The sequence below is a fragment of the Gossypium hirsutum genome, chromosome D10 (genome assembly GCF_007990345.1).
Source record: "Gossypium hirsutum isolate 1008001.06 chromosome D10, Gossypium_hirsutum_v2.1, whole genome shotgun sequence".
In the NCBI taxonomy this organism is placed as follows: domain Eukaryota; kingdom Viridiplantae; phylum Streptophyta; class Magnoliopsida; order Malvales; family Malvaceae; genus Gossypium; species Gossypium hirsutum.
Genome location: NC_053446.1, coordinates 58,774,772 through 58,801,122, shown reverse-complemented (window position 1 = coordinate 58,801,122; position 26,351 = coordinate 58,774,772). Strand labels below are relative to the sequence as shown.

General features: G+C 33.8%; 2 protein-coding genes, 1 non-coding gene and 1 pseudogene across 5 annotated transcripts; 2 read left to right on the top strand and 2 right to left on the bottom strand.

The window, feature by feature from the left end:
- The first annotated feature begins 919 nt into the window (after positions 1–919).
- LOC107915720 (MATH domain and coiled-coil domain-containing protein At3g58270) lies at positions 920–3,306 on the top strand. Its single transcript, XM_016844853.2, has 5 exons — positions 920–1,048; positions 1,121–1,250; positions 1,344–1,501; positions 2,116–2,423; positions 2,507–3,306. The coding sequence occupies exons 1-5, from the start codon at positions 1,042–1,044 to the stop codon at positions 3,176–3,178; spliced, it is 1,275 nt and encodes a 424-aa protein (XP_016700342.2). The 5' UTR covers positions 920–1,041; the 3' UTR covers positions 3,179–3,306.
- Positions 3,307–4,937: 1,631 nt separating this feature from the next.
- On the bottom strand, positions 4,938–11,652 carry LOC107915721 (probable transcription factor At1g61730). 3 transcript variants are annotated; one of them, XM_016844854.2, is made up of 2 exons: positions 5,283–11,652; positions 4,938–5,169 (listed from the first exon to the last, which is right to left on the bottom strand). In XM_016844854.2, exon 1 carries the CDS (start codon positions 6,422–6,424, stop codon positions 5,324–5,326), a length of 1,101 nt encoding a protein of 366 aa, XP_016700343.2. In that variant the 5' UTR covers positions 6,425–11,652; the 3' UTR covers positions 4,938–5,169; positions 5,283–5,323. The 3 variants fall into 3 exon arrangements, with proteins under 3 accessions (XP_016700343.2, XP_040959375.1, XP_040959374.1); XM_041103441.1 differs by having other exon boundaries at positions 4,938–10,723; positions 10,967–11,652; XM_041103440.1 differs by having other exon boundaries at positions 4,938–6,532; positions 10,967–11,652.
- Positions 11,653–19,752: 8,100 nt separating this feature from the next.
- Positions 19,753–19,824, bottom strand: TRNAE-UUC (transfer RNA glutamic acid (anticodon UUC)). Its single transcript has one exon. It is a non-coding gene; the product is annotated as a tRNA-Glu (tRNA).
- A 245-nt stretch (positions 19,825–20,069) lies between these two features.
- LOC107916142 (GLABROUS1 enhancer-binding protein-like) lies at positions 20,070–20,922 on the top strand (annotated as a pseudogene).
- The last annotated feature ends 5,429 nt before the right edge of the window (positions 20,923–26,351 follow it).

Here is a 26,351-nt window from a genome sequence, read left to right as displayed (position 1 = left end):
ATTTTTTTATTTTTAATGTTTTATTTAATTGAATTGGATGAATTAGTCTAACTGTAAAATCAATGGCTTGAACGACTCGACCAGCTGTTCAATTATGGAAACCTTGGTCAGGATATTTCATTATGGTATATGCTAATAGTTGGATAATAAAATTTTTTTTTGATAAAAATTATTAAAAAATAAAAAAAAATCGATTCAATCGTCCAGTTCCCAAGTCAACCAATCTAATGACTTTTTTCGAATTGGTAAACTTGAGACTTTGGGCTAATTGGTACAATTCAAGTTTCTATGATTGTTTTATAATTTTTATAAGTTTATACAATTTTAATAATTTTAATATTTTTTAAAGAATTCTAATATATATTTTATTTTAAATAGGTTTCATTAATTTTTTATATTTTTATAATATTTATAAGTTTATATAAATTTTAATATCTTTTTATAATTTTTTATTTTTTATGATTTTTAAGGGAAAATATTATATTAAACCAAAAGTTGCCACATGTCACTATTTAATTGGTCCATCAATTTATTTTAATAGTCAACGTAGTCAATGACGGAAATTGTTACTGGAAGGGCTTAATTGATTATTTTTGTTAACGATAGGAGGTTAGTTGAGTGTGAATTTAATATAGGGGCTTAATTGATTTTGTTTGTTTGCATTTTCTTAAGGGCTTTTTTGACATATAAGCAAAAAAAAAAATCAACATTGATAATTTTGGTGATAGAATTGAAAATGTTTGAAATTAGATGACCAAAATAGAAATACATTAATACTTGAGTGACCCAACTAATAGAATTGCCATCATTTTTTATTTTTTAAATAAATATAAAAATTATTTACATAACTTTCTATTAATTTTTATAAACAGTGAAAGAAAATAATAAAGGATAGCTTAAAGCCTAAGTAGTTTAAGTCAACTAACTTTTGACAAAAGAAGAGGACTTGTCAATATTTAAACAAACTTGGAACTCTAAGGAACCTTGAATCTTCATCCCCTCCACTTTTCTGCACTGCAGGTAGCACCACATTCTCTCGTAATGGCAGGTATAGCTTCTACTTATAATCCTTTCTTCTATTATTATGTATGTTTTGTAATGTTTAAGATTTTGAGTGCAGTGGATAGTAAGTTTCAATATATGGATATTGATGTAAAAATAAAGAAGTTCACATGGAGGATTCAGAATTTCTCCAGTCTTGTAGACAAAAAGCTCTACTCTGAAGTTTTTACATTTGATAGCTACAAATGGTAACTTTGATCTTTTTCTTCTTGTTGTTGCTTTATGTTTTTATTTCCAGTTTTCATCTCCCTATGACTCAGATTTACAAACTTATTTGGCAGGCGAGTTCTTATCTTCCCCAAGGGGAACAATGTGGATCATTTGTCAATTTATTTAGATGTAGCAGATTCAGCTACTCTGCCTTACGGATGGAGTAAATATGCCCAAGTCGGATTCGGAGTCATCGATCAATTGGATCGTGAAACTTCTAGTACAAAAGGTATATTGTTATTTGTTGTAGCAATCACAATTTCGTAGTACAAACAAGGGATCAGCATTTTATTCTTGTTCTTATTTAATGGGTTTAAAGAGGCTATATAAGATAGCCATAATATAGGAATAAGGGAAGGGTCACTGATATGCTGAATGCTAGCTCTTAAGAGTGACTGCGTGAACCAGTTGTGTAATTCGACTCTTTTTGTTATTACTCGGTTACTTGTCATTTGTCAAAGCTTTAGGAAAACAATGGCTATTGCTTCCTCTTGTTCTGTTTTGCATTTATTTTGTATGTTCAACTGGGGCTCTGTCTCATTGGGGAATGCTTGAGCTTTCCACGTACAAGCATACATAGAAATAGAAATGATAGACTAGAACCAAATGACAATATATAATGTAATGAAGCATGGAAGAGCCACTACGAAGAAGTTTCGGGGTTTATAAAGGAAGCTTTGAATTCATATTACCTAAAGCTCAGCTTGTTTGAGGCGTTGGTATGGTCAAAACTGTTGAAGTCCAGATGCCAAATATTTTATCTATGCCATCCTTTCTTCGTAGAGTCTGTCAGCTTCTGTACTGAACTGGTTGTTGATGATAAGGCACTGTTGTTTTTGGCAGTCACTCACCATTGTTTCAACGCGAGGCAGGCTGATTGGGGCTTCACTTCATTCTTACGTCTTACTGAATTACACAACCTTAAAAGAGGCTATCTCCTTCATGATGCATGCTTGGTTGAAGTATACGTTTGCACTGATAAGACTCTAGATTTTATTTCCCATGAATTTATAGTCAAAACTGATTGGGATGAACTTAAGGCCAAGGAAGCTGATTGTGTTAAGGCAGTCATAGACAACCAGAAAGCTCCTACAACCAAACCAGTAGAAATCACACCTCCTTCACCAACTCAGTCTTCTAGCCAGACTGTGGTACGTTACCTAAATCAGTTAATATTAATGCATATATATATATATATAGCTCTTATTATTGCTTTTCTTTTCCACCATTTCAGGCCATTGAACCTGAAGAGTCTGCTGAGGAAGACATGAACACATTCTTCACTAGCTTAGAGTCTGAGCTTTCAAGCTCTAGAATTGTTTATTCTAAAGAAGAAGCAAAGGAAGCACTGGCTAAAATAAACGAAGCCTTGAATACAACCCCCGTTAATCTTAACGATTCAGGGAAGTTTTCTCCACTTAAGCAGGCATTCATGATCCTAGCTAGTTTTGATGGTTCCTCCACCACCCTTACAATTGATCAAAAGAATGAGTTGTTGGGCTTGGACGAAAGATTGAAAGAACTAGCTAACCGAGCAGCGAAAGCAGTGCAGGACAAGGATCAACTTACCGCCAAGGAATCTATCAAGCGGACGATGACTTGTAATTTGGAGAGTAGCCTAATCAGATATAAGGAGGTCGAAACAGAGGTGAAACAGGTGGATCAAATACTTGCTGCCCTCCGTGAGGAAGTTGAAGAAGCACAAAAGAGAAAGGAGAAGATGTTGGCTGAACGAAAGGGGATATACAGAAGTTGCAAGGAAATGAAAATGGAGTTGGATGCATTGGGAAAGGAATTGGCAGAGTGTGAGGCCACTGCCAAGGTTGGTGAGGAAGAAGAGAAGAGTGTTGAGGCTGAATGGGGAAGAATCAAAGATTTCATCTCTTCCATTGAAGCTAAGATTTAAGTATTGGTGTTTTGAACAAGACTTTATAATATATAAATTTTATATAAATGATATGTAGGAGGTATATATGGAATATGGTATTCTTCTTATTGTCATGCTTAAATTATTTATTAGGGTTTTTTTTGGAACATTAATCTTATTATAGGTTTTTATGATATAAGTTTTTTATATATATAATATATGGAACTATCTATAGCTTATCTCAAACTTTAAATAGGATGAAAATGTATTTCAGCGCATTTAAATCCACATTCTCCTGCACTAGTAAGAATTTCAATACTAATCAAGTTAAAATTATATCAGCCACAATTCACTATTTATTATAGTAATGTATGCATAATTTAATGTTTATACTAGGGTCAATTGCACCAAATGTCCCTAATTTATCGTTTAAATTTTAAATTGGCCCCTAACTTTAAAATATTTTAATTGAATCTTCAAAATATTCATATGTATCAATCAAGTCCTTTAGTTTAGATATCAATTCAAGCATTAAATATTGATTCAAATTTGATGTAAAACATATTTAAAATATATAGATTAAATTATAAATATATATGTACTTATTGCATAAATAGTTATTTTTTAACACCGCCAAATCTAAGCCATAGTGTAACTACATGCACCACAACTTATATTTGCCAAAATAAACACTCGAACTGTAGTAAAATTTGAGAGTAGTTGGAATGGGATTAGGGTTTGTAGAATGAGGGAGAATAATGACTTTTAGAGAATTTTGAGATAATATTTTTTTTGGTTTAGTCATTGTTTAATTTAATCAATTTTAATTTTTATATTTTTTTTAATTTTGAAATTTCAATAATAATTTAAACAACATTCATTATTTTATGAGTCATATATTGAAATAGTAACTTGACATATCAATGAGCGTGAGCAATTGATTGAATCGAATCGAATGATAATATTTCGAGTAAACAAATATTATTTTATCATCTTAATTCAATTTAAAATTTTTTAAAATTAAGTCTGAGTGATATAAAATTTAAAAAAGAAAAAAGAAAGTTTTAAAAAAAATTCAGATTCCTAGATACATGCAGTCAGAAAAAGTAGGAACGGGATTTAGGGTGCAATGAGGAATAAGGAAATGGTACATGGAATAATAGGGAAAGTAGGTTGGACATTTTTGATTAAAAAAAGAAAACGTCATAGTTGGATTAGATTGATTGGAAGTGTAAGAGAAACCTTTGAGTGGATACAGATACACTTATTTATTTGTTTCTTGTTTTGTTGGAATTTAGAAAGAGGAGAGCTGGTTTTGTCATAAATGAGGTGAGGGTGTTGTAGTTTCCATGGCGGCGATGCAGGGGCTTTAAGTACCAACCTAAGCCTAAATCTAAATCTTCACTTTAATTACGTTTGCATGGTCATGATCCCACTATTAGAACAATTAATTGGTACTCCTCGTAGCCATTGGTGTTTCTGCTAAGGTGGTTGTACTGGCTCATTTTGGGGCAGTAGTGATTTGGAGAGCCAACTGAAGGTTAATGATGAAAGCAAGTAACTGCTGGTTTGAAAGCACACAGTAACCAATCGAAAAGCAAAAACGCAGTACATTGTGCCAAGAATTTTGGTTGGTGCAACAATGGCCTCAATCGGTTCAATCCAGCTATCGCAGCAAGCCTTGAAGGAACAATCACCCATTATTTTCGGATTTTTGAGGCAAACGATGAAGCAATTAGCAGCATGTGCAATGACAATTCAAAACAATATGAATGGAAACAATGGGTGAACAATGAGATGGTAAAGCGGCATTACATTAAGCCAAATAGCAGCAGATTTTTGAACATGTTCAGTACCTGATTTGTACAACAAAGTGAAGCAATTTTAGAACCAAAACAAGCTAGATTTACAAGAGATGAATTTTTGGTAAATGGCAGCAAAACAGCAATTCCTTCAAGGCTTAAGAGAGATGGCAGCAGCAGTTTAAAAAGTAAAGTAAGCACCGAAGGCCAATAGAGGGTTGCAGCAGACTAACAAACAAACAAAATATATTACCATAACATGAAACAAAAGGATTAAGCACTTCCAAATATGCTTAACAGCATAAGTACCATCCTAAAGTTACCAAAGGCATCTTACTTACCTAATAATCACAGAAGTTAAAAAATTTCATTTCTTGCCAATCTATTCGTCTTCGGACTTGTAATATTTCAGCGCCAACTTAGCTTGCTCAGTCACAAATTCAGCTCGCTCAACAAACAACTCCAACTGCGCCATTTGCAATTTCCTCCATTTTGCCTCCAAAGCAGCCTTCTTCTCACCATCAACCATATCCAACCCGACCTTTACAACACCTACTTCCGTGTCAGAGACACTAAATTTCATATCAAGCAAACTACTGTAACTCTTAGACACCACAATATCGACCTCTATTGGCACCGCATTGTCTGTTTTCTTATCGGATGAAGAAGGCAACTCAGCTTTCAATGCTGCCACTACCTTGTTATTCCCCTTGGCTTTCCCATTCGACTTGGCAGTTGAAGACTCAACTTTTCCACTAACTCCCCAAATCTTTTTCGACAACTCAAAAGCTTTTTGTTCATGGGCTTTAGAGAAAGTTGGATCCTCACCCTTCTTATTTTTACCAACATTGTTTTTGAATTTTTTCTTTAGTCTTCTAACCTTATCCATCAATTGTACTTTGCTAACATTAGTATGAATCGATTTCTTAACGAAGTCATAAAATCCATTCATATCAGTATGAGGGTCAGCCCCTGTCTTAGCAGAATAATCCAACATACCTTTCAACAAAGCAATCTCATCATCTTCACTGAACAACCGCTGGAACAGCAGCTTCTTTGCATCTTCACCAGTCCTTTTCACCTCCTCCACAACAGGTGCAGTAGCCATCCCTTCTCCCCCAACCTTCTTCTTGGGTCGTTTCCCTTCTTTGGCATCCAACCCAGACTCCCCAGGCCGTTTAGATGAAGAAGCCAAGGGCTTATTCGATCCGGGTTTCGTGGCAATAGCAACCGGTGCAGCGGTGTCGGATTCAGATTCGGAATCAGAACCGGATTCATCAGATTCATCGTTAGCGGTTTCAAGCTTTCTGTGTGGTGGGATCTTGTGGGTCAATGGAGTAGACTTGGTTTTGGGGTCTTCCTCACCTTCTTCCTCAGTTGAAGACCCTTCTTCTTCTTCCTCAGAAGAAGTCACCTCTTCATCTTCTTCAGATGAAAAAGCGGGTGCTGGGACTTCAACAGGGTTTGCATGCTTTGGTGCCATTAAGAAAGAGAGAGAGAGTGGGGTGGATACTTCTTGTTTGTTTGATGGTTTTATAGGGAAAGAGGGGGGATGAAGGACTGATTTCAGAAGGTTTTCTTTTCAAATGGGCTGTAAAATTGATAGAAACGAAGAGTCAAAGTTTAAATGTGGGAAATAAAGAGTTTTCCCCCTAACCAAGCGTCGGAAATCTAATTCAAGCTCCATCATATCATAATTTCAAATCAAAAGTAACTTTTTTAAATTAATCATATTTTTAAACCGACATTTTTAATTCAAGCTAAATTTTTTAGCTTTCACTTTTACAAATTTACCTTTGATTAAAAAAGTATATCCTCTTTGAAGATTATTTTTTTAGTAGAAAAAAATACATCTTAAAGTAAAAAATTTTAAGAATTACACTAGTGACTCAAAGCAAGAACATAATCCGCATTAATTAAATTTCTAGCTGATTGCCGGGGGTTTTTCAAACTAATGAATTTCTATTGAATTAGTCGCCATACACTTAGCCATATGATCAGTTACTATATTTTGCAACCTCAAAATATGACAAACAAGGACCTTCCAATTTCGACTCAATAAATGATGGATAATACACATTTCAGTCAAATGACTATCTGTAACTCCACAAGCTAAAATCAATTCAACTAAGAGAGCATTATCACATTCCACTTCCAACTGTCGATGACTTTTCCTCCATGATATAAGTAAGCCTTCAAGTAAGGCTATCCCCTCAATCTTGAAAATTGAATCATTTCCTAACTTCATCGAAAAACCACCTAACCATTTGTCATCGGCACTTCTAAACACTCCTCCAATGCCAGCAAATGAGTTATTTCTCGATACAGCTCCATCCGTATTAAGTTTAACCCATCCTTTAGTTGGACATGCCCACTGATTGGTTGTCACCCTCGAACTATCATGCAATCGTGCCATGTTTAACCACTTATAACTTCTTGCCCAACTTATGCTTGTATCCATAATTTCCTGACCACAACTATGGCCTATTGAAAACAAATACATGTTTCTATTTTTCCATAATAGCCAACAAATTATTGAGAAGAACATTTGCCATTCAATATCATGATAATTATAATTACCTATATTTTGCAAATTCCACAGCAACTAGTCTTGAAGCGAAAAAGAGAAAAATTGTACCTGATTATGTTTCGGCACAATCGACAACCACACCGCTTTAGCGAAACTGCAATCACGTAAAGCATGGATACTTGATTCATCAACATGGCTACACCTCTCACAACTTCTATAATTTGTCATGTGTCTCCTTACCCTTTCATCATTAGTCAAAATTCTCTCATGCCATAGAGTCCACATGAACATTCTAACTCTTTGAGGCACTCTTACTTCCCAGATAATTTTCCAACTATGTGCATTGACACCTAAATCAAACTGATGGAGTTTCTTATAAGTTTCAGATACAGAGAACATCTCCTTAGTCGCCCATTTCCATGCAAGACAATTTGGCCCAGCATCCAACGAATGTGGGACTACTACGCCTATTTGCAAAACAATGCTGTCAGGAAGTAAATTTCTTAGATAGCCCCAATCTCAATTACCATTATCATCCACCAAATCACTGACTCGAAGAGTATCATCCAATCTTGACCCTCCAGTATGCCATGTTTTCAAAATTCCCACCTGAGGGACCCAAAGGTCATTCCAAAAATTCATCAGACGTCCATCCTCTATTACCCAATAAATATTTTTGAGTACCTCAGGCCAAAATTTCATGAGTGACCTCCAAAAGAATGAACAATTATATCTTGAGATACCGGTTGGTAAAACTCCACACAAATTATACTTGTTTCTCACAACTTGTACCCATAAGGCTTCCGTCTTTGTAAGTAACTGGAATCTTAATTTCAATAAGAAAATTTTATTTTGGTCCATTAAGCTACATATACGAAACCCACCCACAACCATAGAAGTACAACAAACATCCCAACGAATTAGTGTTGGCTTCCTCATCTCAACCGTAGATCCCTAGATAAAATTCCCAGCCAACTTTTTAATTTCCCTACAGGCTAAAATTGACAACTGAGTCGTTGCCATGAAATAGTTCGGAATAGACAGGAGTACTGTTTTTGCTAGCGTAGCTTGACCGGCTAATGAAAGCTTCTTTGCAACCCAACCATTTAACTTGTCATGAACCTTCTTCACAACAAACTCAAATGAATGAATACCAACTCTCCCATGTAAAATCGGCATGCCAAGTTACTTCCTAGATCATCAATGTATGCAAACTCTATTTTCCTACAAATAGCCGAAGATAATTCATCTAGAACATTGGTGAAAAAAAAGATTTGGGATTTACCTTTGTTCACCTTCTGTCCCAAGTAGTAGAAAAAATTTATTTAGAATATCAATAACAATATTAGATTGCCCTAAATTAACCTTGCAGAATAACAATAAGTCACCTGCAAAAACAAATGAGAAAGATTCGGCCCCTTCCCAGACAATCGCAGCGGAACCCATCTTTTTTTATTAATCGCTTCATTAATTAGATACCCCATCCATTCCATACACAGAACAAATAAATAGGGCGATAGGGGATCCGCTTGTCGGATACCACGAGAAGGGTTTGAAAGCCTCAGTCATCATTTCATTCCAAAGAACTTGAAAAGATGATGAAGATACACAGTTAAGGATAACAAAAATTAGAGTAGTCGAAAAACCAACAGTAGACAACGTTTCTTCTAGGAAATTCCATCTTAATCCGTCATACGCCTTTTCTAAATCAATTCTGAGGATTATCCCAATCTTCATTCCTTTAAAGTTTTTCATAGAATGAACAACTTTCTGAATGACAATAATATCGTCCGAAATATTTCTTCCCATCACAAAGCTAGCTTGATTTTGACTAACCAGTTTCATCATTAACGATCTTAATCTGTTGACAATAGCTTTCGTGATAATTTTGTAAGCTACCGTACATAGACTAATAGGTCTAAACTGCGAAACCTTCTCAGATCCTTGAACTTTCAAAATAAGAACAAGTCATGTTTTATTTAGTCTTTGATCTAAAAGATACCCCTCCATAACCCGCTGAACCAATCTACACACCATCAACCTTACAACATCCCATTGTGATTGGTAGAATTTTGTATGAAATCCATCAATTTTAGATGTTTTAAGTGGCACCATATCAAACACTGTCTTACGAATCTCTATATTCAAGACCACCATACTAAGGTTCTCTTTATCTATTTGTGATAATGTCGGGAAATACCCTCTACATGTAAGACCACCATAGACAATGTAATCCATAAAATAAATTTTTTTGAAAAACTTCACAACATGTTTCTTAAGCACCGTCGACTGAAAATACCACTCATCACCATCAATTTTGAAACCCACAATTCTATTATCTTATTGCCTAACTAATGTACGACTACGAAAAAATTTGGTATTCCTGTCTCCCTTCACAAGCCAATTAGAACATGATTTTTGGAACCATAATAATTCCTCATGATACAAAATTTCCTCCACTTCTAGTCTCAGTTCTAGCTCTCTATTACGAAGGCACTAAGAGTATCTTAATTCCAAAATATGCTGCACCCGTTTAAGTTCTGAAATTAACTAGCGCTTTCTTTGAAATATATTATCATAAACTGTCTTATTCTAGTCTTGAACCTCTACTTGAAACTAATTCAAATTGTCTACCACGAAAATATCATTCCTCAAATTCTAAAAATATAGCTCTTTAAAATTTGCATGTAACATCTAACTCTCCAAACAACGAAAGGGTCTAACTCCTCTTCTTTGCTTCAGCTTTAAATAAAGTAAAACCAGATGATGATCAGATTTTAGAGATAAAGGTTTCGAACATAACAATTTGACATAAAGGAGAACTAAGCTGCATTACCCAATACTTGGTCTAACCGCTGAGACAGGCCTCTTCTACTCCAACAAAATTGTGACCCACAAAAGCTTAAACCGCGGATGCTATAATTAAACATAAATTCCTAAAACTACAGACATCCATTTCTTGTCGAATCTGCACCACCAATCCGTTCTGAAGAATCTAAAATAACATTGAAATCTTCAGCAATAACCCAAGGTTCAATAATCTGTTCTGCGACTGAACCAACATATTCCCACAATATCTTTCTTTTTGTTGGTTGGAGACTACCATAGATAGTTGTACAAAGAAATTGAGAAGAATAATGAGTACATCGGATCCTCATATTAATTGTTTGAGGTTGTAAATCAAGAATTTCAACATGTACAGTATCTTTCTAAAAAACCCAAATTCATCATTCAAAGCCTTTCGCTTCAACCCTACACAAGTTCAGAAAACCAATTCTACTTATAATAACTTCAGCACGCTCACCACTGATTCGCGTTTCAAAAAAACAAAAAACATCAGGGTCAAACTCCTTTCTATATTCACTAATAAATTTATGGAATCGGGGATGCCCTGTTCTTTGACAATTCTAAAGAATCAGCTTAGAATCTATAACCATAAACAGTAGATAGTCAAAACCGACAATCAAACTAATAGCTAAGGAATGAACGACTTACCTCATTTTCCTGATTCATTTACGCTTCCATACCAACCATCAAAGAATTCGATGGATCCTCTAATTTATTTTGTTGACAGGAAGTTTCAATTGCTTGAATGATGTCTTCCATAGCCTCCGAAATTCCCATCATAAGTTGATCATGATTTGTCAACCCGATATCAAGAGGTTTCTTACGGTGCATGTCCTCCTCCACAGTGGCCTCCACTTCTCTTCCCATACTCTCATTTCTCATAGCACCAAACTGAAACATTTTATTTTCTTTTCTAAAACCTGATTCGTGTGACGATAGGCTTGGTGTTTATTTCTATTTAAGTTTGTTTTAAAATTCATAGCTTGGGTCTTTAAATTACCAAACGGCCCATCAAAGCCTGATTTTACCAAATTTGCTCCATCGTTAAACCCACTGACACCTTTACTTAAATGAAGCCCTGGACCATTACTATTAGGTCTCAATATTTGTAGATTTTTCCTATGCCCATTAGCCACAGCTAATTCTTTCCCTTTTGCCCTAGAAACAATTTTCCTATTCCCACTGACATCATCAGCTGCCTTCGAACTCATCCCTTCCACATATCTCTACAAATCTACAGTAACTTCGTTGTTTTCTTCTTTAGCAACAAAATTAACTCCATGATTAACTGTTGCACTATTAATTCTGCCATCCTCCAGAATAAAGAAATGCGATCCCCTATATCGGTTGTATTGACCACTGTTAGCCACCATTGTAGACTCTTTAAACCTTCCTCTCTGTTTTCATTCCACTAGCATCCAAGGACCAAATGGTTGCTTTTCAACCCTATTAATCAGATTTGATTCCTTCGTAATTAGTACTGTGGTGTCCATCGAGTTTTCCATCATGCCTGTTTCTTCTCTTGAACAAAGTGCAGTTGTATGCCCATACAACGTACAAGTAAAATAGATATTTGGCAGAGACTCGTATTCGACCCTTTGCGTTTTACCATTTATTCGAACCTTAAAAATCAAAGACTTCCTAAGATCTGCACACACTACCAACAGAGCGAGCCTTCCTCTTATTGCTATATTCGTATGTTCATCAATTCTAATCATCGGCCCATTTGTTTGCCCTATAGCCCGAAGTAACATTTTTGAGTAGTATCCTTCCGATAAACCAGGCAATTTTATCCAGGCAATTTGATTATCTACTTTTGTGTTAGCAGTTGAGAAATCTAATAACCAAGGTTTTATCGTTAGATAATGACCAAAGATTACCCATGGACCACCTATTAGAATTTTGTCAAAATCATCCATATCTTTAAAATGAACGAGGTAGAAATCATTTTCCAAATCCATCAATTGAAATCGACTCTATAGTTTCCACAACGAAGAGACCTTATTAAGCAATGTATAAAACCCTATCTTCTTCCCCAATAGCTTCACCACAACAGTTAGGGTCATTTTTCGCGCTATAAATTGCTAAACATGATCGAAGAAAGTAATCGATGGGACTCCACCCATTAGCACCGTGGTCACGTCTCCATCCTGCAATTCAAAATCTTCCTCTAAATCTACTATCGAATTGTGACTCACCGGATCACCTATCAATTTAGTTTTATAATATATCATCGCCGTATTCACAATCTTATTCTGTATGGGCTATCCATTTCCATCTACAGTCAGATCAATCGAGTCTGAGGGCCCATCCGTACATCGATTAACCTTCATCGTTGCCCTACCCGCAGAATTCGTTCTAATCACAAAGTCAACCGGAGAGAGAGTTTCTTCAATCAACTTTTTAGAAAATGTAATATTTAAGCTAAAATTTATTTTAAATAATTGTGATAATTATATTTGTATGTGATTTTAATATATAAAATATATTTAAGATAAAATTTTTATCTTTCACTTTTATCGATCCATACATATTGCCATTAATGATGAGGAAAACATCGTAAATTGTACAATAAATGTTTTTATTTTGGGTTAAACATTAGATTGGTACCTGAATTTTTTCACTTATCTCAGATTGGTACTTATAGTTTTTTTATCGTTGATTAATATCCGAACTTTTTCCGTCCACTAGTTTGGTACCTGTGACTAACGCTGTTACTTTTTTCCTGATGTGGCAGTGCTGACCAATCATGCGTCACCACGTGTCATCCTATTTGACAATTGAAACTCTCAAATTTCTTTCTCATATTTCTTTCCCCTATTTTCTTCCTTCTTTCTCTTTTTTTTATATTTCTCATTTCTTCTCCTTTTTTTCATAATTTTTTTCTTTTCACAAAGTTTTCCTATTATGATAAAGTTAGATGAGATTTTTTGGATGATACTATTTCTAAACTACGGTTGTTAATTACTATTATTTTAAATTGTATGTCATCATCTTCGACGAATACGTTTAAACCGACACGTTGCATTTGACAAGGAGATCTTTTATCTCCATATCTTTTTATTCTCTATATGGAATGACTAGGCCATTGTATTGATTATGCAGTGGAACAAAAACTTAGTCCTATTAAGATTATCAATGAGTGGTCCTGATTTGTCAAATCTATTTTTTACCGATGATCTCATGTTGTTTTGTAAGGCGAATAGGAGGCAGACAGCTTTGATCAATGGAATCTTGAATGATTTTTGTTACTTTTTGAGTCAAAAGATAAATAGAAACAAATCACAAGTGTTTTTTTCTTATAACACTTTAGATACTTTAGCAGCAACAATTTGCAGTCAGATAGGGTTTGTGCGAGTTGATGATCTGGGAAGTTATCTTGGAATGCCACTACTTTAGAAAAGAACGGTAATGAATACATTCAAGTTTGTGGTTGATAAGGTAAGGAACAAACTCAATGGTTGGAAAGCAAAAAAAAATTATCACTGGCAGAGAGAATAACGTTAGCCAAATCTGTTCTACTAGCAATTCCCAACTACTTCATGAGTATGGTATATATACCAGTTTCGATTTGTAAGGAGAATGGGAGATTAGCACGTAACTTTGTTTAGGGTACTAGCTTCGAAGCTAGGAGACCGATGCTTGTTTCTTAGAAAGACTATTATAAACCTCTCGATTCTGGAGGGCTTGGACTACGAAATTTGGTGGATCAAAACAAAATTTTTCTATTGAAATTAGGTTTCCAATTACTTACAAAGATAGATGCACTGTGGGTTCAAATGTTAAGAAAAAAGTATCGTGTTCATGGGAAGGGTTCCAACCTTAATTGCGAGGAGTAACTGTTTTTTCATTTGGAGATCGTTGAATGCAGTTTGGTTAGAGGTAATTGACAACATTTTTTGGTCCATTGGTGATGTTGGGCTCTCTAATTTTTAGAATGATGTATAACTTCGGGAGATTGGTCGGCTCAGAGCTTTCTTTAGAGGGATTGTTCAGCCAGATGACATGCTCTATGTTTGTGATTTTTTTTATTCTACTGGAGATTAGGTTTGGGCCCGGTTAAGAAGTTTGATTCCTGACAACGTTGTTAACCAAATAGCAACAGTGTTGCCACCTACTCCTGATGCAGGCCTGGATTAGCTAGCGTGGAAATGGATGTCGAAAGAGAACTTCTCTAATTTTGAGAATATAAGAATCTTTGTGTGGTGAGTCATGAGGCTTCTCCTATGTGGAAATTGATATAGAAAACTAAGACACCTTAAAGGGTTTGAGTATTCCTTTGGCTTTTTTGGCAAAATATATTGTTAATGAATGGGGAACGATTGATGAGGCATATATCAAATGGTGGGAATTGTCCCAGATGTACTACTTTATGCGAATCTGGGATTCATGCTATGCAGGATTACCCATTTTCAAGGGTGATTTGGATGTTAGTTGTGTCGATTCACGCTCACATTATTTTCTTTTCATTACAACTGAAGGATTGATTAGTTTGGAATATTCAAGATAAGGGGCATTGTGGGAGTAAGGATTTTGAATTGAGGACTCTTTTCTCCATAATATATTGGTTGTTATGGAAGAATAGGAATCATTTTGTCTTTTCTAATAGACATAATTGCATTCAAAATCTTGTGGATACAGGTCTCATATGGGTAAAGAGTTATGCAACTTCCAGTTCCAATCTATTCTAGCCAAATCAGATGGTCACTATCTATTATTAGGCACCACCGGAGGATGGATGGATTAAAGTAAATACGGATGGGGCGGTGTCTTCTAATAATGCGAATGCATCAATTAGAGGTGTGTTGAGGGACTTGAATGCAATGTGGTAATGTGGTTATACTATGTTATTGGGTAAGAAATCTATTTTTAAAAATGAAGCTAGATCTATTTTATAAGGACTATGCATAGTTTGGGATAATGATTTTGGACGAATATAACTGGAATGTGACAATGTGTTGTTGGTTGAATCTCTTTTGGCTGGTAGTGCTTCTAGTAGTAAAATGGTGGAATTACGGTTGATTCATGAAATGATGCACCAAGAATGAGAAATCTGATTACAGCATATGCCGAGATCTTAGAATGAAGTTGCAGATTGCTTGGCCAAAATAGCCATTCATCTTGCTGGTTTACAATTATTTGTTGCTCCTCTACATGCAGTGAAAGACATTTTGTTAGAGGATCGTAATAAAGCTTTGGTATTGTAATAAAACCAGTGGTTGTAATTGTAGAAGTTGTTGTTTATTTTCTACCAAAAAATATTATATCCGTACAAATAATTAATATAGGTTGTTGCTTAAAATGAATTTCACTCTTCCAAAAAGTGATGGGTTTATTAATTTTTGTTCAATTTTTCAGGCTTTTTTACTTTAATAATACAAAAATAAACAAAAAAAATATCAAAATGGTATCCCACCCACATTATTTACCAAAATGGGATGTTGTGGGTGGTTGAAGGTGGTGTAGAGGCGACACCAACCTTGTCTTTTCAAAATAAATCATTAGCTTGATGTTTTAAAAGAACAAATAAAACTATAAGATCAAACAAATATTTAATACTAAAAAGAATTAATTACAAAAAATATTAACAAATAACTATAAAAATCAATTTACTTTTAAATAACAATTTAAGTGTTGCTTCCTCCCCTCAAACAAAAAAAAACAATTAAAAATAACAATAAACACTACACTAAAAAATAAATAATTAAAAAATATTACCTTTAAAAAGAAAAGAATTTGAAAACCCCAAACTAAACCCAAAACACTTCATTATCTTCTTTTTTTCCCTTTCAAACCGTCTTTTTCCTTTCAAACCCTAAAACCTTTTTTTCTTTTTTCTTCTCTACTACTAAGTTGTTGTTGCTTCTTTCTCTTTAAAAAAAAACCCTATTCTTTCTTTTCTATTTCTCTACTGATCTAAGCCCTCTTCTATCTTATCTTATCTTCTTTGTTTTCTTTAAATCGTCTCATTCTTCTCTTCTCTAATCTCTACTCTCACTTTTTTTTTTGAATTAGCACAATTTTTTCCAACACCCTAAATAGTTTATAAACCCCTAAACCCCATTTTCCAGTGAAACCCTCAGTTAATGCCTAAGCTCGTAAAACTCTAAAATGCAATATTGATGGGTTTAATCAATCTAGTGTCACCTGTTAGGAAGGCACCACAAAATCCCCAAAATAACGTACTCGTATCCCATATTACTGACCCGTATAAAGTAGTGTCACCTCTACAACACCCTCAAATGTTGGACAAAACATGTTAGCGAACAAAATAAATTAATTATAAATAAACACATGTAAAATAAAATATGAACATAAATATTTATAATGAATTTATCAAATATGAAAATCAAATAAAACAATAATAAACAATTGAAATAAAGGAGAATTGAGATTTTACGAAATGTTGAGGCTCGTGAAACACAGTTTCCTTAAGACAGATTCGACCGCTCTACGATACTTGGAGTAACGTTGGTCGAAAAGCTCCCAAGATACAACAACAATGATCGAAGTAATAGCACATCTACCACAATCAATCGAATGAACAATGTATTTTTCTATCACCGGAATATTTATAAAACACGAAGGATGGAAAAAAGAGATTTCTTGAGAATAATAGAGTTTCGGCAAGAGAAATTCTTAGAGAGTATGAAAGTGTACAAAAAACTTTCAGAATCATCGCCTTTTATAGGCATGGAGAGAGTGTTGGAATTTTTGGAAAAAATATCCCCAATATCTGCCATTAAATAAAAAATTTAAACAGATTTATTAGAATCAAATTAATAAAATAAGTTTCCATATATAAGCAGATTTTTTCTGCTGAGGAAAAATAAATTCGTGTTGGGCTAATATAAATTTTCGACCTGTTCGGACATTTCGCGTCACCCACATTGTGCGGGTGTACCCCAAACCTATCGGGTTTGGACCTACACCTTCCTGCACGCGAGGCAAAGTTACAAGCTTAGTCATTCAATTACCCTTTAAGAAAGTTCACATATATAAACACATCCCATACTTGGTATTTAACCAATGTGGGGTCTAAGCCTATTATTTTTCCTTAATAATATTTCCAAGTAGCTTACTTTGAGCTTTAATTTCTCATTCATCACTCAACCATTTTGAGCATATGATATACCGTTGTAAAGGTCTCATGGAGTAGAATATGAACCATAAAATTATGATTCAATTCTCCACCTTTACCTATTGAGAATATGCCTCAAATTTCCCATAAGAATGTAATTTTTCCAACAATCCCCCACATGAATGAAAATTGATAGTTTTATCGAAAAACTTTGACTCGATGTGGTGATAGAATCTACGATCGATAGTTGTATAGGATAGGGAGGTATCCACCCTTGAACCTTCCCTTGCTATAGTATATTTACTTTACTAGCTGACCAGTAGACGTGATGTCCTTAAACCGTTCTGCCTTTTGTGTAAACGATGATATACCTCACACAGCTACCTCCCTGGCAAGGTTTTAGTTCTCATGGGTATGTTCATATAGCTGTGAACATCTTCTGGTTCTGCAAGAGTTTGAGAGAACTATGCCTAATAGTCTCATTGAAGCGACTTCACTTCACTCTCACATAGGTGACTTATGTTGTTCGGCTCATAGAAACATACAATGGTTATTAAAAGCATTGCCTAACCTATCCCGTTTTTAGTCACTGTTTACATCATAGGAACGGACTTGGGATAAGTACCCCCAAAGTGACCTCACAAGGTCTGAACAATTAGGTTGTCCTTTCGAACTTAGATATTGGGATCTTCAGTTAACTAGGTAGGGTTTTCCTTCACATAGCGCCTTTTATTTTCATAGGCTTTAGTCGCATTCCTTTCGATGTTTTAACAACATGATCTCGTTTTAAACTTTTGGTTAGTGGATCTGCAATGTTATCTTTTAATTTTCCAAAATCAATATAGATAACTCCGTTTGAGATAATTTGTTTAACGGTATTATGTTGACGTCGCATATGTCTCGACTTACCATTATATGTTACGCTAGCAATACACCTCCCACACGGATGATTTTCTACCTTCCCATAACTTATGTAGCATCTTGTCCCTTTTCTTGTGGGGTATCTTATTTAAAAGGTAATTTACGCATAGAAACGCTCCCCCCACATTTTACGTGATAACCTAAAGCTTTTTAGCTGTGCATTCATCTTTTCTTTTAGAATCTGATTTTCTTCTCGATTACTCTATTTTAGGAAAGTATGGTGGTGTTATTGAAATGATTCAATATATCCATCATCATGATTACTTAATCATTTATTAAGTTGGTTTTCAACTTCTTGCTTATAGAGAATAAATTCTCTTCGTCTTAGCTCGTAGTAATGAAGGTAATAAACATTTTTATTCCTTCCTCTCGTTTAACCAAGCTTTACAAGCATTGCTATGTATTAGATCCAGTGATTTTTTTTACCTTTATTAATTTGCCTCAACACATGTTTCACATTTATAATTACTATTGTGAAATGAAGGAATGTGCTCTAAGTTAATTTATGTACGTAAAGTACCATAATTAACATATCTGAGCCTACTATGCCATTAATTAAATGACCCGCAACATACCATTTTGGTAAATAATGTGGGTGGGATACCATTTTGATATTTTTTTTGTTTATTTTTATATTTTTAAAGTAAAAAGGCTAAAGTTTCATATCAAATGATATTAGATAGAATTAGCTTGTAATAATATATCAAACTATTTCGTTATCTTACCCCCTAAAAAAAGAAAAAAATATACGAATAACAAGGTTTACATAGAAAGGTGGTGTTCATATATTGGATTTATATACATGTTTAAAAATTTCTATTAAAAATTAAAAAAAAAAACATAACTTTGTATGTTAATACTGTTAAAATATAATATAGAATTAAATTTATATAAAAATAATCTTTATCAATGAAATGTTCCAAGCATGATTTAAGGTTAACCTAAGATTCAAGTCTTTAGTTTACACTTAATTCCAAATTCAAACATAGAAACTGCACTTTGAAAAAATCTGTTTCTTGTTTCGAAAAGAATTTAAAAGGTTGTTTTAAATATAGAGGAAAAGTTTTACACTTTGTATATTTATAATTTAATTCTCTAACATTTATTTTGAAGAATTTAATCTCTGCACCTTATTGTTTTTAAATTATATGTAGCCACATTTAATTGAAAAGTTAATGATATTAATTATTTAAAATAATTATAAAAATATAAAGACCAAATGGTGTTAGAGATTAAAGTGTAAGGATTAAATGTCAAATTTAAGCATATTAAGACTAAAATTGAAATTGAAGTACAAGAATTAAATCTCAAATTTAAGCATATTAAAAGGACTAAAGTTGAAAATTAACTGATTTATAAAATGAAAAAAAGCTGGTGGGTGTGTGCCACGTGTCAGTAAGAGAAAAGGAGAGCAATAAAAATTGAAGTACCTTTCCATTGCCGGGAATTGAACCCGGGTCTCCTGGGTGAAAGCCAGATATCCTAACCACTGGACGACAATGGACTATTGTCATATTTATAAATGATATTTTTTTATAAAAATCAAGTATGAAAGCATCCATAAAAGTTAGTAACCTTGAATTAGATTTCCATTAGTGAATAAAAACTCTTCGTTTCTGTCAAATTTACAGCCCGTTTGACTGATGCAACCTTCTGAATACAAAAACTTTTATCTCCCAGTACCTCTTTCCCTATAAAACCATTAAACAAACAAGTAGCATCCTCCCTCTCGGCTCTCTCTCTTTCTCAATGGCACCGAAGCGTTCTACCCTGTTGAAGTCCCACCAGCCGCTCTTTCCTCTGAAGAAGAAGATGAAGAGGTGACTTCTTCTGAGGAAGAAGATGAGGAAGACCCCAAAACCCACAAGACCCCACCATCCAGAAAGCTTGAAACCGCTAACGATGAATCTGATGAATCCGGTTCTGATTCCGAATCCGAATCGGACACCGCTGCACCGGTTGCTAACTTTCTCTAAGAAGGGTGAGGATCGAATTTCTCTAAAGCCCATGAACAGAAAGCTTTTGAGTTGTCGAAAAAAGATATGGGGCAAAGAGGGGGTTAGTGGAAAACTTCAGTCTTCAACTGCCAAGTCAAATGGGAAAGCCAAGGGGAATAACAAGGCAGTGGCTGCATTGAAAGCTGTGTTGCCTTCTTCATCCGATAAGAAAAGTGACAATGCGGGGCCAATAGAGGTCGATAAGGTGGTGTCTAAGAGTTCCAGTAGTTTGCTTGATATGATATTTTGTGTCTCTGACGTGGACGTGGGAGTTGTAAAGGTCGGGTTGGATATGGTTGATGGTAAAAAGAAGGCTGCTATGGAGGCAAAATGGAGGAAATTGCAAATGGCGCAGTTTGAGTTGTTTGCGGAGCGAACTGAATTTGTGGCTGAGCAAGCGAAGTTGGCGCTGATATATTACAAGTCCGAAGACGAATAGAGTGGCAGGCAATGATATTTTTAAACTTTTGTGCTTAGATAAGTAGCTTTAGGATAATATTTATGGTTTGCACGGAAAGTAACTTATGCTATTAAGCATATTTGGAAGTGCTTAATCCTTTTGTTTCATGTTATGGTAATATATTTTGTTTGTTGGTCTGCTGCAACCCTCTATTGGCCTTGATTCTGTGCTTACTTTACTTTTGTTTCATTTTAAGGTAATATATTAAAGTTATGTGAGCAAGTGTTTTTTTTTCTCTTAATTTGTCCTTCTTTAATCAGTTTGCTTCACCTCCAAGGTATTGCTACTTTGCTGCCATTTACCGAAAATTCCTCACTTGTACATCAAGTTGCAATTGGTTCCAAAATTGCTGCACTTTGTTTTACAAATCAGTTACCGAACATGTTCAAAAATCTGCTGCTATTTGGCTTAATTTAATGCCTCTTTACTATCTCATTGTTAACCCGTTCTACATGCTGCTAATTGCTCCAAAATCCAAAAATAGTGGGTGATTGCTCCTTCAAGACTTGCTTCCATAGCTGGTCTAAATTGAACCGATTAAGGCCATTGTTGCACCAACCAAAATTGTTGGCACAAGCTGCTGCGTTTTTGCTTTTCAGTTGACTACTGTGTGCTTGCCGACCGGCAGTAGCCTTCAATTGGCTCTCCAAATCACTACTGCTACAAATAAATAATTAATTTCGTATATTGGATGCACTGGGAAAGGAATGGGCAGTATATGAGGCCACCGCCAGGGTTGGCTTGGAAGAAGAGAAAGAGTGTTGAGGCTGAATGGGCAAGAATCAAAGATTTCATCTCTTCCATTAACGAAAAGATTTAATAACTGTAGGAATTTTATAGGATTGGTGTTTTGAGCTAGATATGCATTTAATTTGTGTAATTGGTTTTGCTTTTGTCTAATATTGCGTTTAAAAGTTTGTATTTTCTAAATTATCCTTACTGCTCTTTAACTAATCATACTTACAAGGGTAGAATATGGAATCCAAGAGGTCCTATAGGATTAAAATTTTTTAGTCTTTGTCAAACTAAACTAAACAATTTTGTTTTTGTTTATAATTTAATAGAAGAGTGACTAAAATATTAAATGTTGATAGTATTAATGACTAAATTGAATTATTTTTGACTAAATAAAATTTGATGATTCCGTGGTTATGAGCATAGCTTAAAACATGACCGACTAAGTAACCAAGGTAAGGTGTTTGAGTTATCATCCTACTTCGCGTAAAATGTTGTGTGACGTGTTACATAAAATTCCACTAACCGGAATTAAACAAAAAAAAATTAAGAGTGTGTTTGGCTGAATAACCAAGGTGGGGTGCTTGGGTTGTAATCTCACTTTGCGTCAAAATAGCCAATACATTCTTAAGTGAAAAAAATTAAGGAAAAAAGAAAAAAAAAAGAATTGGATTTGGATTTGGGGACTAAGGGTGAAACAAATAGGGTGTCTTGGTAAGTTTTGTAAATTATCTAATTTTCATGAAAGAATTCAACTCGATTTAACTTTTGTGTGTTTAAGTTGGAACACTTTTCGGTTTTACTTAAAGCAAGCTAAATGTTCTCTTTATTTTTTATACGCATTATGCTTAATGTTTATAAAACTTTGGAGTGATACTTCTTTCATAGTAAATCTAAATTACATAATGGAATAAGAACCATACTTGGGGCAAGTATGAGCTAAGTACGAGGAATATGATAATACTCTAAAATGGCATATTTTTATGGGTTAATTAAATATATATTTTAAGTACGATCCTACTAATTTGGGTTGTTTATAGTTTTTTTTATCTTGTAGGGATTAAATTGAAGGTAAAAGAAAATTTGGGGCCAAAAAGTGTGAATTTAAAGACAAAACGGGTCAACATATGAAATAGGAAAGAAGTGGTGCCAAAAATACAAAGTGTGGAAGACTTGGGGCAAAATTTCAAAGAAGAGATTTATGAAATAAGACTTTGTTTAAATTTAAATTTTATTTTTAGGATTATTGTTAGGATTATTATATTGTTTAGATTTAATTTCAAATTATATCTTTTAAATATTATCATGTAGAGTTTAAATAGGAACAAACTAGATTTTTTTATGTACTATAAATAGGAGATGGAGTGACATGAATATTAACTCATCATTGTTGTAAATGCTTATTCCCTATAAGGCTTTGATCATTTTTGCTTTTTTTCTTTTCTAATAAAATTTCTTTTTATTAAACTTGTGTTTTTTTCCCAAAAAACATGAGCCACTAAACTCATCTAGCCAAGGTTATCAAGACTCATCCAAAAGAGTTCATTAAGCTTAGAACCTGCACTTAGCCCTTCTCAATGAGTATTCATCATTTCTCCGCATTACGGGAATGACGCATCTGTCCATATCGTTCCAAAAGTAATCTTTTCATCTTGTGCAAAGGCTGTCTTATTGTATGTTTTGGGAATGTTACACAGTCGGTTCGCAAACTTACTACGTCACAGGTTATCGAGCCCAAGAAATGAAATGGCATGGCATTCGCCATTAAGAAATGGTGATCTAGTGTAAGACGGTCTCACAAAAGTGATGGTTGGTTAAAGTCAGGTTCCTCTTGCAGGGGATTTGGCCTGGACTGGTAATCCTGCTGTAAGAAATGAGGTTCGGAGAGTGTGCTCTCTGAATTGGAAAATGTGCTCACATGAATATGAATTGACGGACCCAAATTTGTACACTAAAGTGTACCCCTGAAAATCCATCAAAATTCTGAGAAATTCAACGGGATATAAATAGAAAATGATAAGTACTTAAAATCATGAAATTAAACTTGAAATACATAGAAATGATAATTATTTGATATACTAAAATATGACATAGAAAATACATGTATGTGAAACTTGCCTGATAATTATGCATGTTCAAGATTATGAACTGCTACTGAAATAAATATACATTGAACTTATAAAAAATTATGGTACATGAAATATTGTCATAATCAATTGAATAATTTATATTTAAGAAGAAACAACAAGAAAATGATATGTATTATGACATGTAAATATGAGACTATCTTTGATATGTTGATAAAAGGAAAATTATGTGTATTAAGACGAGTAATAAATTTAAGTGAGACATGGCGAGAAAATAAGTTTGTCAGTATTAAAGTACGCTAACCAATTTTGTTGCTTGAAGTTTAGGCAAGTGTCAAATTACTATTGAATGGTAATATGTTTAATTATAAGGTGCATTGGAATGGTAAGTGCTTAGATGAAAATATAATTAAGCTTATGAAAGAGTGGAAAGGTTTCAGTTATGCAATTTCTTATGAAAAGATTTGTTATGTGATACGCCCGTATGAATCCTACACCTAATTCGGAAATTAAAAAAAAATCTAAAATCTATATATATATATAGGATTTTGTAGAAAATTCCCTATGATTCCGATTTAATCCCAGTAGGTTCCTAATAAATGTTTTGGGCTTCGAGGGCCCAATAAAGGGACATTATGATTATTTTTAGAATATGAATAATAAATGATTCAGAATTATTGAAAATGTTCAATAAACTTCGGAAATGCCTCGTGTCCTATTCCGACAACGGATACGAGTAAAGGGTGTTACAATTATTGGTATCAGAGCTACGCTTTAGTTTGTTCTCGGACTAACATAGCATATGTGAGTCTAGCTATATATGACGTATTATTACTCGTGATAGCGTGATATCCGATAATGCCGTATTACTTCCAATCGAGCTGTTTCCAAAAATGCTAAAAATTTTATATTAATGTGATTGAAATGTGTTTATGATGAAATGAAACTTAGAAAAGTATGAATAGAAGTTCATGATAAGTATGTGTTAATGTACGAAATGAGATAACCATAAGTTGAGATGAGAAATGTGGAAACGTAGAATAAAATGAAAGTTTATATGGTGATAAGCCCATCCGTGTTTGCTTGGTGTGCATATGATGTTATGTCCTCAACATATTTGATTAAGTAAATATGGTAATCAAATATACACAAATAAATGGAATGTGTGTTTATGTACACTTGCTTGAATAAGTGTAATCAGTATATTTATTTGATAGAATCTTATGTTTAATTGTTAAATTAGAATATATGATGTTTTGTTTATGTCTTTATTATTGAACTATAAATATTATAATAGCATGAAAATTGAATTGGAAGATCAAATTGAGTAGAGCGCAGGATGAGTACTTTCGTTCAGTGATATGTGATGAATTGACAGAAAAGACCATGGTTTGACCATGGCAACATGTGAAAATGTGATTATGTGATTCCATGTAAGACCATAGCTGGGCTATGGCATCGGTATGTGATATGTGACTACATGTAAGACCATAGTTTGACTATGGCATCGAGAAAATAAAGTACTCAATTCCGTAAGACGTTCTCTAATTTGACAAATGTCAGTAAGTAAATTGGAAGCCAAGTATTGAAATTTAATTAGATATTAATATTGAGCTCAAGTAAGTAAATCCATTGTGTGAAATTGTGAGTGACAGAAAACATTTGTAATAAATAGATATGTTAATTTGCTTGGAATGAACTATGTGGTTATGATGGTATTACATTGATGATGAAAGCTAAGTTATATATATATATGTATTTATGAGAGTAAGTTAGAGGCTTTATGACCTCACCATCACCCCCTTATAAGTATTTCTTTATGATGAATTTTTTTACAAGAATCAGGTTGAATAAGCTCATAAATGTGAACTAACGAAGAGGTTAAATTTGATGAGACAAAATATTCAGGTATGATACCTAAAGAATGCATGTATTAACTGGAAGTTCTTTTGAATTGATTTTTGTTAGTAAATGGAATAATGTGAGGTTCGTAATAACAAAATTTGTCAGAGAAATGATAATTAAGTGGTAAAAATGCCTGTGTGTCACAATTACAATCGAAATGAACACGATGATCTTTTTTGGATATTCTATATATTCTTTTATCCTCAGAGATATGTGTATAATTGTTCAGTTTCTAATGGAGTTCTTATGTTATGAGAATGTTAGCTAATTATGATGTTAGACGAAAACCCTGTTGGTCTGGTCGGTTTATGACTAGTTATTATTCTGTTTTGCATACATATTTAAAAAGTGTATTGTTTTGCTACGATGAAATTCCAGAGCTGAAATGTGGTGATTTTGGTATCTGGACTTTTCTGATTTTGTGTAAGGAATTGTCATCAGTAAGGGTATAAATAATGGGAGCATAAACTTAAAATTGTATGATTGAATTTTTCCTCAGGTAAATTTGATTAAAGTTAATAAGTTCAATCAAAATATATGTTTCCTTGAACTAATACAGTTAAAGGATCTTTGGTTTGCATGCTAAAAGAATGTTGAAAGATTGAGTGTTTGAGTTGTATCCTCAGCATTAAGAAAATAGTATCTTGATATGTTAGTGTTTGATAGTTGAAATCAATACAGTTGTTTTATTAAAGTGAATTGAATTATTGACATGTGATTTAAGTTACATGTATTTAAGCATGTCCTCAGCTAAGAGAATAAATTCTGTGCACTCATGAGTATGAAGATAGATAGTCAAAATGAAAAAAAAATATGTTTCAGAAAGTATGATATAGAGATATATGAG

What these genes read in the sequence shown, in the direction of transcription:
- LOC107915720 (XM_016844853.2), top strand. An exon ending in ACATTTGATAGCTACAAATG is followed by an intron (nt 1,251 to 1,343) that starts GTAACTTTGATC and finishes CTTATTTGGCAG; the next exon opens with GCGAGTTCTTATCTTCCCCA. An exon ending in AGTCTTCTAGCCAGACTGTG is followed by an intron (nt 2,424 to 2,506) that starts GTACGTTACCTA and finishes CCACCATTTCAG; the next exon opens with GCCATTGAACCTGAAGAGTC.
- LOC107915721 (XM_016844854.2), bottom strand. Translation starts at nt 6,424, where the DNA reads ATGGCACCAAAGCATGCAAACCCTGTTGAAGTCCCAGCACCCGCTTTT.